Source organism: Berghia stephanieae, chromosome 15, assembly GCF_034508935.2.
Source record: "Berghia stephanieae isolate SIO BIC M18660-M18661 chromosome 15, UCSD_Bste_1.3, whole genome shotgun sequence".
NCBI classification, from domain to species: Eukaryota; Metazoa; Mollusca; class Gastropoda; order Nudibranchia; family Aeolidiidae; genus Berghia; species Berghia stephanieae.
In genome coordinates, this window is record NC_088374.1 from 5,129,737 (window position 1) to 5,143,420 (window position 13,684).

General features: G+C 35.7%; 1 protein-coding gene across 2 annotated transcripts in view; it reads left to right on the plus strand.

The window, feature by feature from the left end:
• The window catches only part of LOC144960635 (uncharacterized), a 9,876-nt gene extending 1,218 nt beyond the window's left edge, over nucleotides 1–8,658 (plus strand). Inside the window, exon 2 of one of the 2 annotated variants that reach the window (XM_078893871.1) lies at nucleotides 7,371–8,658. In XM_078893871.1, coding sequence (XP_078749997.1) covers nucleotides 7,568–8,641 — 1,074 coding nt within the window. In that variant the 5' untranslated portion in view covers nucleotides 7,371–7,567 and the 3' untranslated portion in view covers nucleotides 8,642–8,658. The remainder of the gene's footprint in view (nucleotides 1–7,370) is intronic. The other variant, XM_078893873.1, reaches the window with a different exon arrangement.
• The last annotated feature ends 5,026 nt before the right edge of the window (nucleotides 8,659–13,684 follow it).

Below are 13,684 nucleotides of genomic sequence, written 5' to 3' on the forward strand. Positions count from 1 at the left end.
AAAACATATTACGGTAAGACAAGTGTTGATGGAAAAGTGATACGAATTCAATTTAACAACAACAAAATATCATTATAGTTTTGCAATATTATCACGTAAAAAGATAAAACTGTAAGCGAGATTTTGGTTTTGTTAACGAATCTGAGCATCTCGAAGGTGTGATCGGATAGATTTCCAAAATTGGGAGGGGGGGGGGGGGGCGGAAAAATGAAAAGATTGTTCACCTATTTTACGCAGGGTCTGAGGTTTGACAAGGATTGATTGGTCATTGCTTGACCTTAAGATTCTACTCGGGACATCGATGTTTAGAAGGGGCTTTAGTATATCATGAGGGACTGTTAGTGCTCAAAACTGTGTGTAGACAAACAGTACAAATCTCGTAGACAACGCCTTTCTCCATCGAAATCCAAGGTAGATCGTGTTACTACACTTAATACAGTAACACACGGTTCTGTCGTTTCTATTTATTTATTAGATGAGTTATTTTTATCGTGGAAGATAACACTACGAGCTTGCGTTGATGTTTTTTATTGCACGATAAAAATATAACGAGTTTAATAAATCCAAAGAAATTAAAGAATACGTTAGTTCTAACCCTAAAATTGGGATTCTTAGATATTTTGTGACTTATTTTATGGTAGTAGTACTTGGATTCGCTATAATTTGTATTATTTCCTCCGTATGCTTGAATGGCATTTTGACTCTACCCTCCTCCCCACCCCCCCCCCCCCCCCCCCCCCCCCCCAAAGAGATAACATTAACGAAATCAAAAAAAAAATTGGATTTATATAATATGCACCATTAGAGTATTTTCAATTGCCTATCAGCTTATTTTAAACCAAACCAATGACAAAGATCTTAAAAATTGTGTGTGACACGTACATAATTATTAAAGATTGTTATAAGTTTACATGTCATGTTTGTAATCGTCTGCAGGAAGGTCGAAGGTGAGGTTGAGGAAGTCTATGACTTTCATGTTGGCGTCAATTGTAATTTTCAACTTATTATGTTTGGACATACTGGACACTAGCTTTTTGTTTCTACTGTTTTACTTGGGAGGAGAAGGGGGGGGGGGTATCTGCTCATGGCTAGTCCATTGTCTCTATAGCGACCGATATTTGTTTACATGTCATTTTTCATCCCCAAGGGATCCATAGTCAACCAAACATGTCTAAGCCATTCAAGTTAACCATTTTGAGGATGCGTTTGTTTCCAGTTTCTGCGTGTCCTGATCTGGCTAACTATTTTGGTAAAGAACAAAACATTGAACAATACAGCCATTTTGGTAAAGGACAAAACATTGAACAGCACAGTCATATTGGTTTCTCGCAAATCATTGCCAAGGTATTTTGCTGTCTTTACATGTTCCAGGTTTTGACCATAAAGTTGGTATTCAAATGTAATCGGTGCTTTCTTATATGTGATGTTTAGAACATTGCACTTTTATACGTTGAATTTCATTCGATTTATCGTTTCCCATTCTTGTAATTTATCTAGATAGTCATTTAGTGTTTTGCAGTCGTCTGTTGTTCTTGTCTATTATATAATACTGTGTCGTCAGCAATGAGGCGCACTTTTGACTTCACACCTTGTGGAAGATCATTTTATTTACACTAAAAATAGGACGGTCCCAAGGACTGAGCCCTGAGGCTCGTCCGATGTCACCATTCCGATGTGTAAGTCTCGCCGTCTACAAGAACTTGTTGGGTGCAATTGTCCAGGAAAGGTGCAATCCATTGTAAGCTTTTGTTCCTGAAACCAACGTCATATAATTTCTGGATTAACCGATGGTGAGGAACCTTGTCAAAGGCCTTGGCAAATCCAGCAGGTACTAGATAATTTGACCTCCTTTATCAATAGCAGCTGACAGATCATGTGTCAACTATATGAGTTTGACATGGGCGGTGCTTTCTAAATCCGTGCTGTTCAATACAAAAAAAAAGACCTGTTAGTTTCGAGATATTCAGTTCTTGACGATCTCACCATATGCTCTAACAGTTTCGGCAAATGCAGGATAATGAAATTGGACGGTAGTTTTGAGCCCTGCTTCTATCACATTCCTTGTAGAAGGGTTGGACACGAACGTGCTTCCAAACAATTGGTATGTCTCCCGTTTCAAGAGAGAGTTTGAACAAATGTGTGAGGGCAGGTGCAAAGTCGTTACTCAATATCTTTAAGAGACGGGATGGTATTTTGTCTGGGCCACATGTTTTCTTTGGATCTAGAGTGCCGAGAAGTTTGTAAACGCTCTCTACTGTCACATTGATTTTAGCCATAGTGTTGTGATCGTTTTCTTCGGCTTGTAGTTTTTGACTGGAACTTTTGGTATGAGCTTTTGAAAAAGAAAAACAGAGCAGAATTGGTTAATAAGTATGTCTGCTTGTTTTTGCATCAGAGTATAATACACAATCATGCTCATGGGGTGCTATACCAACCGAATCGCATCTCCTACTTTTAATAACTTTCAAAACCATTTTGTTTTAGTCTTCACTGACAAGTTCTTCAACATGATTATGATAGGCTCTTCTCCTCTCTCTTTGTATCTTTTTTCAGTCGGGCGTAATTTCGCGAATTGGTAGCATATTGTCTGAAAGGCGTGACTTTTTGTAAAAAGTTCACGCCTGCATTCATTGACAGCAGATAAGTTGGTTGCTCTGTCAAACAACAAATAGGCAAATCTCTGAATGATGTTGAAATGACTGGCTATATTATGTTCCTTAGACGGTTGATTAGCAATAACTTTAAATGAGTCTGTAACATGATCATATGCGGCCCAAAATGACCATGCTAATTTCCTTTTCTTCCCTGCAAATGAACTGACACTGTTACACCCCGTAAATGCATGGAAAAAGAACATAGCCAGAGATTTTTTCAGGACACAGGGGTTCAAAATTGAGTGGTTAGGTTTCTTTTATTTCTCCTGTGACAAACACCTTTTCCATTCCAAATTCAGCAAACTGTGATAGCAGAATGATACCCACATCTGAGTCAACTGTTCGTATAACCCAGAATTGAAGTGACATTCGCTTCCATTTTTCAATAAATGAAGTGCTATTTTGGTGTCAGGATCTTCTTGAGTTCAAGGGTACAGCGATTGCAATAAATGTTCTACGTCTGTAATAGATTTGGAAATGTTCTCACCTGTAGTGCAAACAATAAATTTTCCTGGTGTTTTGATTGTTGAAAAAAATTGAGGATAAGAAACAGAATAGTTGTACTTGTTTTCTTTTTTTTTTAAATGATGAACACCGTTTTCTAGAAATTGATGTTAAGTCCTTCACATCAAACTTCTCCGAAGAGACATCCCTCTTGTGTCTGGTTGCAGATTTTATGCTAACTTTCACGTATGCGTCAAATACAATGTCCACTCGATTAATCCTTTTCATCTGGGTATTTATATAATAAATAAATACACCATAGCATATTCTCCAAAAGTTTTACAGTTACCTCCAGGACAGAGCAAATCAATGAGAGCATCTCCGTCATACACATAAAATTGAACTGACTCAGGACAGTTCGCAAAATTCGTTGAATGAGGAAGACAGTGAGTAATGTCAGGCCTTTGACATGAACGGAGCCTTCCAAATTCTGAAGGGAAGGTGGGTAAGGATGGTGTTCATGTTTAAAAAACTCATCCAAATTCCCCTCTCTATTCTGGCAAGAAATAAACAGTCTTGAGAACAAATTACATCTTACTTTAGACACGCAAAATTCTATTTCTGTTTTGATGACTACTTTTAGAAACTTGAAATAGAACATGGGAAGGTTTTTTTTATAGGGTCATGGATTGTGGCTTCAATTTTTTGTTTAAAATAAGTCTAAAAGCTTTGCTTTCCAATTGTGCATGTATCCCTGACAGGCAAGGCCGAATCCTTTGACATTTCTTGGCGAGTGTAACGTTATTAGTCTATCATGGCTTGGTACCAATAGTCACGCTGTACCGATTTATTTCGCCGTCTGCAGAGCCATGACGTCAAGGATTCTTCTTCATTGGCTAAATATTTCCAGGATTGGAGCATTAGATGATAAATGGCACAAAGTCAGACCTGGTGAACATAGCGACGATGCTTGAGATGACTTCCAGCTTAAAATGGCAGCTTTCCCCTGAGATGCAATTCAACTGCAACTAAAGTATTTACTCAGCCGCTTCCCTCCAACCATGTTCCAAGTATTTTCAAGATACATATCTAAATATAGAGGCCATCCATCGTCATAATAAATTTGTCTTAACTGTACTTCGAAGGCATCAACCACTGAATTGTTGTTGCTATAACAGAAACTGGTTGATCAGCTGTAATGACAGGTAGATGTGATAGATTGATCAATGACAAAGCAGATTTGACAATGTCAAAATAACGGCGGACTGTAGTTGAGGACTGGATACTTTGATTTAAAAGGGGAAGCAGAAAGGAAATACTTCTATGAGCAGTTGAACAAGTTTGCATTGAATTAAAAGCTGGCCAAGTGTCAAAAATGGAATTTCACAATCTGTTAACCAGTCATACTCTAAAACAATGACACTTTTCGGAATGTATGCCATCGTATTAAGCTTTACATTTGGCAATGGTATTGAGCATTTTACTTCTGAAAGGGGTGAGATAGAGGTATAGCTAAGACGGCCTTTGCTTCTGTTTCAATGTCCTTTTCAAATATATTTGGAGAGAATGTGTTTGTTTCTTGACCGATGTTCTGAATTAAGCTGATCCCGACCCATGAAATCTTTCAGATGATGTTGATGATGATGAGTTTTGTTCAATGTTATCAACTAATGCTGTTGTAAACGTATTTTTGAGAGCTCTTGGAGGGTAGACAATACTTGTCTTTATATAGAAATGGAAAATGATTTTATACTAGTTTCAGCAATAATATCGATTACCCTATCATAAGAAATTGATACACAGAGTAGACAGTATAACAATACGACCTTTTTTCTAGTATTTGGCAAAAAACCATGACTCCTCTCAGTTATTTTTTAGACAACACATGATGCCATTGTCGTTATCTCGAAGGGTGTGGACGATGTCAAATGATAAAACCGTATTTCGATTTATCATAATTGTACTGTACACACTGGTTGAAAGAAAGCACTTTAACTGCTTTAAATATAAGTTTTTAGTGTCTTTTTCTTTTTTCCTTTACAAATGCTCAGACATCGTTGTACATTTTTAGTAAAGGATAGGTCGTTCTTATGACTCATATTTTTGTTGCTCGGGCAGGAAAATGACAATTTTTAATGGAGGTTTTTTCAAGCCAGAAGACGAAAAAATTATTTTAAAATAATTAAAAGCTAGACATTTAGTAAGTAATAATGGAAAACATTAAAACAAACATATCTCCGAAATCAGATATTAATCCAGTTCTTAATGGGTGAACATGATTTTTTCAATTCTTTTGTCATCTAGCACCAAACCATCACAAATTGCGCGTTTTCACTACTTTTACGACTAATTTGAAGGTCTTTTCAAAAATAAATTGTATTTAGAGTCACCTATGATTTGAATCTTCATAATATCATCACCTATTTGTGTAATTTGTTTGATGGTTACAAAAAGTGCACAAAACGCACGGACCGGTTCGCTAATCCAACGGACTACCTGTTTAGTATGTCGTTTTGGGGTGTATATTTAGTATGTGATAATTTTCTTCAGGTATTGGGTGCATTATTTTGTGTTTACTGTGTATGCTTTTTCATTTTGATATGATGTTTCATGTGTGTTTGAATCTTTTAGTTTCCAGATGTGACCACTCATCGTAGCAATCTAGATATGCCTTGCGCGATGTTGTTGGGGATTGGTTTTATGATCTCAGGCGGTGGATGCTGTCTTTATTTACGTAGTTATGACGTTATTTGGCTTTCTGTAGGGTTTGTAACTGTCTGTTGAAAGGTCGAAGGTGAAGTCGAGGAAGTCTATGACTTTCTTGTTGGCATCAACTGTAACTTTTAGCTAATTATCTTTGAATATATTGGAGGTTTTTTGTGAGATGATCGGCTTATATCTGCTCTCACAGCTCAACAACATATCTGACACACAAATCAGTCTCTACAGAGACAATTTATTAGCAATATACAGATCCCCCTCACTCCAGTAAAGTAAACAGAAAAAAACAAAAGCAAATCTCTAATAAATTCAACCATAATAAGCTAAAATTACAATTGAGGCCACCAAGAAAGTCATAGACCCTCTACGTCACCTTTGACCTTTCTACAGACAATTGCAATAATAATAATAATATTATGCCAACTGAAGACGTGGACGAAAGCCACAGAAACATAGGTCTTGGCGACATGTACAATGTGATACAATTTATTTTTTATGTTATATTAGCTCTAACCATCATTATCGAGCACTTTCGTACCTACGAGTACCCACCAATACTCATATATATATATATATATATATATATATATATATATATATATATATATATATATATATTATTTAAAATATTTACCACAATGTTTGGGGCAGTCTACATCAATGTTTCAGGCTTAATTTGCCCAATTAATTTGGGCAAATTAAGCCTGAAACATTGATGTAGACTGCCCCAAACATTGTGGTAAATATTTTAAATAATAATTCGCTCCATTACTACATGTCGAGCACTTTTCGTACCATATTTGTATCAAACACGATTCAATATATATATATATATATATATATATATATATATATATATATATATATATATATATATATATATATTGATAGATGACCTGTAGTTTGGCAGTGCTCAATTCCATCACAATTCAGAATATTATAAAATGAGTAAAATCGACTCATATTTCGTTCAAAAATTACGGCCGTTTTGACACTGAGGCCTCTCGTCAGTTGTCAGTTGTATGTTTTTCTTTGTTAGGGAGTAGATCCGTGATTCATTTAGAGTGTTCTATGGTGCATGAAGACGCGTAAATGAGCAAAATGGTGTGAATGGATGTGTACGTTTTTAGACGTCACGAAAAAAAATACTTGAAAAAAAAAGAAAAGCAGAAGAAATAGGGTATGGGGGAGAGAAGATTGGGGGTAGGGGTGGAAGTGTGGGGAAAGAATTAGGGGCAGGAACGAAACGATGTGGGTTTTTATATGATCGAATGGAAACATTAAGAGGAAATTGGGAAACTTGGGAGGGAGAGAATTGGGTTGGGGGGGGGGGGGGGTGGGCGTTTGAAGAGAATGGGATGGGGCAATGAGATAAAGAGGACATATCTGAGGGAGGAGGCTTAGGGGGGAGGGAGGTTTATTTTGTGCTGTAAATTTGAAATTTTTGAACGTCTGCACATTGTCATAAACACGTTAACATCTTAAACACAAGATCCGAATATATAAATGAGTAAATAAATATAATAGAATTCCCTTATTTTCATCCCATAGGGGAAATTGTTCTCTAAGGTCTAGTTCAATGGAAGACTGGAATATATTGTTATTTTTTGTACTTTAAAATTGTTTCCTGGACTACAAATTTAACAAAGCAAGATGTGTGTCGCCTGACCATTTTATTACTGTTAATTGTCTGACATGATTTGAGAGCTCTATGAACAACAAAAGACTGGCATTATTCGTAGGTCAACATGGATAACAACCACACTATAAAGGAGATCGTTGTCACTTTACAGACTGACCAATTAATCAGCGATGACGAGTATCAAGACATCAAAAAAGGGATACTTTTCACACAGCTGTTCTTCTCAATTCTTGGAGTCATCACGAATTCAATCAACATCCGCGTCTTTCTACAACAAGGTGTGACAACTAGCAGCACCAACATTGCATTTATGGGTCTTTCAATATTTGACTTTTTCAATTGTTTCTTGATAATCCCACTTCAGGCTTGTTCTTTAGTGGATATTATATGGAACTGGAGACAAGGTTACATTTGTGAACACTACAATCTTTACACTATGACCATGCACACTGCTTTTTATTACAGTAGTATCTGGACTACCGTGTATTTATCTTTAGAGAAAAGTCTATGTGTTTTGATTCCACTTAAGATAAAGCTGATCCTAACGCCTAAGGTTACATTCCGATTCTTATTGCTCATGTTTATCTTATTCGCCGCCAGTCGTATAATTTTTCTGGCATCTACGAGAATTTCTTGGTATGTTGACCCGGAAACAAACTTGACATTACCAGCATTTATTGAATCGCCTTTAGCAAATCGCTTCATTTATTACAACAATTTGATATCGAATACAATACTATCGTCAGTAGCAATCGTTATCGTCACAATCGCCACCATCATCATGATCAACAAACTTAAAACTTATCAACAATGGCGTAAGAAAATCGCAACTGTGACTGTATCATCATTAGCATCATCGTCGGAAAATTCTTCAGAGACTACAAGTATGTCTTCAAAAGACGCGGAGATGGTCAAATTCGTCATCACAGTGACGTGTATATTCATTGCCTGCCTGGGCATGTCTCACATTCCTGCCACTGTCATTCTCGCGATCCCAGGAATTTCCGCATCCGGACCCAACAGAAACATACTCAGTATGAGCTATTACATCCATTTCCTGTTTGGTCTCATTAATTCCTCCATCAACTTTTTCTTCTACATCCGGGTCTCCACGCGTTATAAAACGTCCTTTGTCGAAGCGTTTCCAATATGTACACGAATGGTTTCAATATCAAAATAAATAAAAGGTAAACTCTAATTCTGTGGTTTCCAAGTCTTTTCTGAACTCTAGATCTAACACATGGTCAACTTTTACAGTAGTCGTAACAATAAACTAAATCAATTCATCCATCATAATAATCGTGACATAGATGGTTCGAACATTACAGTGTACAACTTTGGAGCAACGAAGGAAGCAATCCAAACTGGCAATGCTCTATCGCGAATTCCACCAAACAACCTCAGTCCAGCACCATCGAGATCGAGAAGAAGAGGACGACACCATCTAAGATTCACAGTTCCGCGCTCCCGAATACAAAACCATGAACAGTCGTTGTTTCCCTCTGCTATACGCTTGTGGAACAACTTACCACCTATCGTTGTAAATGCAATCACCACGGAAACATTTAAAAGATGCTCATCACTACCATAGGACACAATACACAGTGGCGTTTCTAGCCTATTTACAGTGGTGGGACAAAGAAGATTCGGTCATATATATATATATATATATATATATTATATATATATATATATATAATATATATATATATATATATATATATATATAATTTATATATATATATATATATATATATATATATAATTATATAACCACAAATAATCACATTCACAATGGAATGACAAAACCAGTAGATTTTATTTATGCCAAACGTAATAAAAAATGAATCACCAAGGAGAATACAACTAAAGAATAACGCGAAAAGACATAGCTAATACGACAACACCTTGACAATACAAGTCCATTTCGTTCACTCGAAAAATTAAAGAGATGTTTTAACCCCTCAAAGGCGAGATTAATATTTCTGTTACATTACTGGTTTTCGGTAGTATTAACTTTAAGGCTAGCACTATTCAGTATCTGATACTAAATAGTGGTTTTGCACTATACAGTATCTGATACCGAATAGTGGTTTTGTACTATTCAGTATCTGATACTAAATAGTGGTTTTGCACTATACAGTATCTGATACCGAATAGTGGTTTTGTAATTTTCAGTATAAATGGTGTTTTTTTTTCCGAAACCTGCAGAAACCCTACAAAGTTATGGCAAGTAAGCAGCTGTGGGGAGTGAACCTGAGACTCAGGGAAGTGTACACTAGAAGGGAGTAAACCTGAGACTATGGTTTTCCGCAGGTTTCAGAGAGTTTCACATAAAAGCAATTACTTTTTTTACGAAACCCGGCAATATCCGACAAAGTAATTTGTAGGCAACAGTGGGGAGTGAATCTGAGATTCATCGAAATGTACCCAGTGGGGAGTGAACCTGAGATATATGGAAATGTACACCAGTGGGGAATGAACCCGAGACGGTGGTTTTTCGGTGGGTCTCAGCGAGTTTCACATAAAAGCAAATACTTTTTTACAAAACCTGGCAATATCTGACAAAGTTATTGGAAATAGGCAACCGTGGGGGGTGGACCTGAGATTCTGGGAAGTGTAAACCAGTGGGGAGTGAACCTGAGACTCTCGGTTTCGAATAAAATCAATACCAAGGGGAGGAGGGGTTACTTTTTTTACGAAACCCGCCGAAACCCGAAAATATGCGGCAAAGTTATGGAAAGTAAGCAAACAGTGAGGAGTGAACCTGAGGCTCAGGGAAGTGTTGATCAGATGGGAATGAACCTGAGACCATGGTTTTCAGCGAGTTTCATATCATCATCATCATCATTGCCTTTTTCACCCTGGGTCAGGGTATAGGCCACAGAGAAACAGTTTCCATCCCTCTCTATCCTGAGCTAACTTTTTTTTTATCTCATTCCAGCTCTTACCACTTCTCTGTATATCAGCTTCTTTAATTCTTTCCCATGTTCCTCGTGGCCTTCCCCTTGATCTTCTGCCCTGACGGTTCCAGTCCAATATTTTCTTTGTTATAGCGGAGTTTCATATAAAAGCAGTTAATTTTTTTACGAAACCCGCCAAAACCCGACAAAGTTATGGGAAGTAGGCAGCTGTGGGGAGTGAACCTGGTATTTGGACACCGATGATTTGAAACTGGACTGCGAGAAGTTGATATTGATACCAGTGGACGGTGAGCCCAGAAGGTACTTTTCTTTTTCGAAACCTACCGAAATTGTCAAAAGTTATGGCAAGTCGGCACCAATGGGCAATGAACCGAGACTCAGGGAAGTGCACATCAGTTGGGAGTGAACCTGGGACTGTGAAAAAAGGATATCAGTGGAAATGAATCTGGGACTATGGGAGATGGATACCAGTGGGACATTCAGCCGGACTATTGAGTTGGGTACCAGACGAGAATGAAGCAATTACTTATAAAATCCTTCAAATTATTATTATTATTATTATTATTATTATTATTATTATTATTATATTATTATTATTATATTATTATTATTATTATTATTTATTATTATTATTATTATTATTATTATTATTATTATTATTATTATTATATTTATTATTATTATTATTATTATTATTTCAAATAATACAAGAATCGTAATACCATCAATTCGTACAATATAATAATAATAATAATAATAATAATAATAATAATAATAATAATAATAATAATAATAATAATAATAATAATAATAATAATAATAATAATAATAATAATAATAATAATAATAATAATAATAATAATAAAAGAAGAAGAAGAAGAAGAAGAAGAAGAAGAAGAAGAAGAAGAAGAAGAAGAAGAAGAAGAAGAAGAAGAGAAAAGAAGAAGAAGAAGAAGAAGAAGAAGAAGAAGAAGAAGAAGAAGAAGAAGAAGAAAGAAAGAGAAGAAGAAGAAGAAGAAGAAGAAGAGAGAAGAAGAAGAAGAAGAAGAAGAAGAAAGAAGAAGAAGAAGAAGAAGGAAGAAATCATAATAATAATAATAATAATAATAATAATAATAATAATAATAATAATAATAATAATAATAATAATAATAATAATAATAATAATGATGATAATAATAATAATAATAATAATAATAATAATAATAATAATAATAATAATAATAATAGTAGTAGTTGAAATGATATAGTCGTTGGTGTATATGTACAATCTTATTGTAAATGCTTAAAAACAAAACTAAACTAAAAAGAAATATTAATAAATGAATAATAGTATCTATTTGGGCATTTACTTACATTAATAGTCTTGAAAATCCCAATCACAATCCATGAAACTTAAAAAATCCAACACAGGAATGTATTTTGATAGGAGACAGATATCCTATTAAACCTTAGTATCACTTGCAAAAAACAATAACCGACTCTGCGTTTAACGGGCTTGAGACCGTCACATTGTAAATTGTGGCCGCATTAGGGTAACCGGTGTCCTTAAGACTGCAAACTGAAAAGCATGATAAATACCTGATTAATACTTCATTTTAATCTAGAACAAAAGGTCATGGCTTACTGTTTCGCTCATTGATTACATATCTCTCTTAAATAATTTTCTTTGCTCAGGTTCACACACACTCCACTCCCCTTTATGGTAAAACATTGATTAGTGAGTGTGTATTTCAATTATAAACTTAATCACATAATCTAAATGATGGCGAGTAAAAACAGCTAAATATCCAACATGTCACGGAACAAGTTATCTATTTGAACTCCGCATATTTAGCTTAATTACTCAATGAACATATATGTTTTTTTTAATTGCATTGTTTCATTTAAACAAGATCAAGACGCTTATGTCTGGACAGGATATTCGCAAATTCTGCTTTTGTGTCCACTTTTCGAATCGAATCAATCTCTAGTTTATCCGTTTAATTGCAAACTTTCTGCACTTTATAAATAATAATGATAATAATTTTTCAAATTTTTACCTCACATCCGATATTACAAGGGAGCCAGGTGAAGAGAATTGTCAAACAGTGTGACAGATGAAATAGGATTTTGTCAAGCTTTTGTAGAGAGAGAGAGAGAGAGAGAGAGAGAGAGAGAGAGAGAGAGAGAGAGAGGGGGGGGGGGGGAGGAGACTTTCGTTTAGTTTTTTTTCAAAATCTCTCCCTCTCGCTCTCTCTCTCTCTCTCTCTCTCTCTCTCTCTCTCTCTCTCATTTTGCCCAGGTTCTGCTATTTACTAATATTTATCAAGAACAGCCAAGGTGGCGACTCAGTCTCTGTATAAACTAAGCAAGATGGCAGCAGGGATCTCGCTCCCTATTCAATGCTGAAGCTTTAGTTTGAGTCAATCGGTTTTGTTAAAAAAAAAAAACACCCAAAAATGTTCGTTTCGTAAGTGATGGAAGTTGAAGTCGGCTTATTATAAAATCGTTTTTATGGTCTGTTTGGATAACCCTTTTTTAACCGGAAAGGTGAATATAACATAAACTTGAAGAATAGGCAAGCTAAATGAAAATTAAATTGACTGATTAAATTTGTACGCGAGGCTGAGTTGCGAACGACTACTGGGTTCCGACATTCCGACCCCAGTGTCAGTCATGTTCACCGTACTGTGTTACTGTCTACACACTACACACTACACTGCATTGTTAGTGACTGGTCATGCTTTGTTTGTTTGTATGCTTCTTTTAATATGGGTCAATCTACAAAAAATAATAATATAAAATTTCAAAACAAAAACTAGATTAACTATTACTTGACTGTAATGAAGTGCTTTCCACAAACGTGGCTCATTTGAATTATTTCCCTGTAGCCCGCCCTAGTACTAGAGAGCTCGGACAGCAAAATAGGAGACGATGAGATGACGAAGATGTGGGCGGAGTGGAGTGGTGGGGGGGGGTGTAAAAAAACAGGAGCGTATCCTGATTTATGTATGATTATTCGCAATCTATAAAAAATACACACAAATTGATTACAGCCCGAAGTATCAAGTTTAAGTTCTCACTGTCAAATTTGTCTAATTTAAATTAGATTATTTCGGACATGGTAATACAGCATTTAACATGAAAAAACAGGCTGGTATTTGCCCACCCTGCCCATTATTACCAGCCGTCCCTGCAAATACATCCCGAAATATCAAACATCAAGACGCCTAATTTAGCCACAATACATCAGAACTGGTTTGCAAATTAAGATTAAAAAAAAAAAGAAAAAAAAAGAGGAATACTTAGTGTGATAA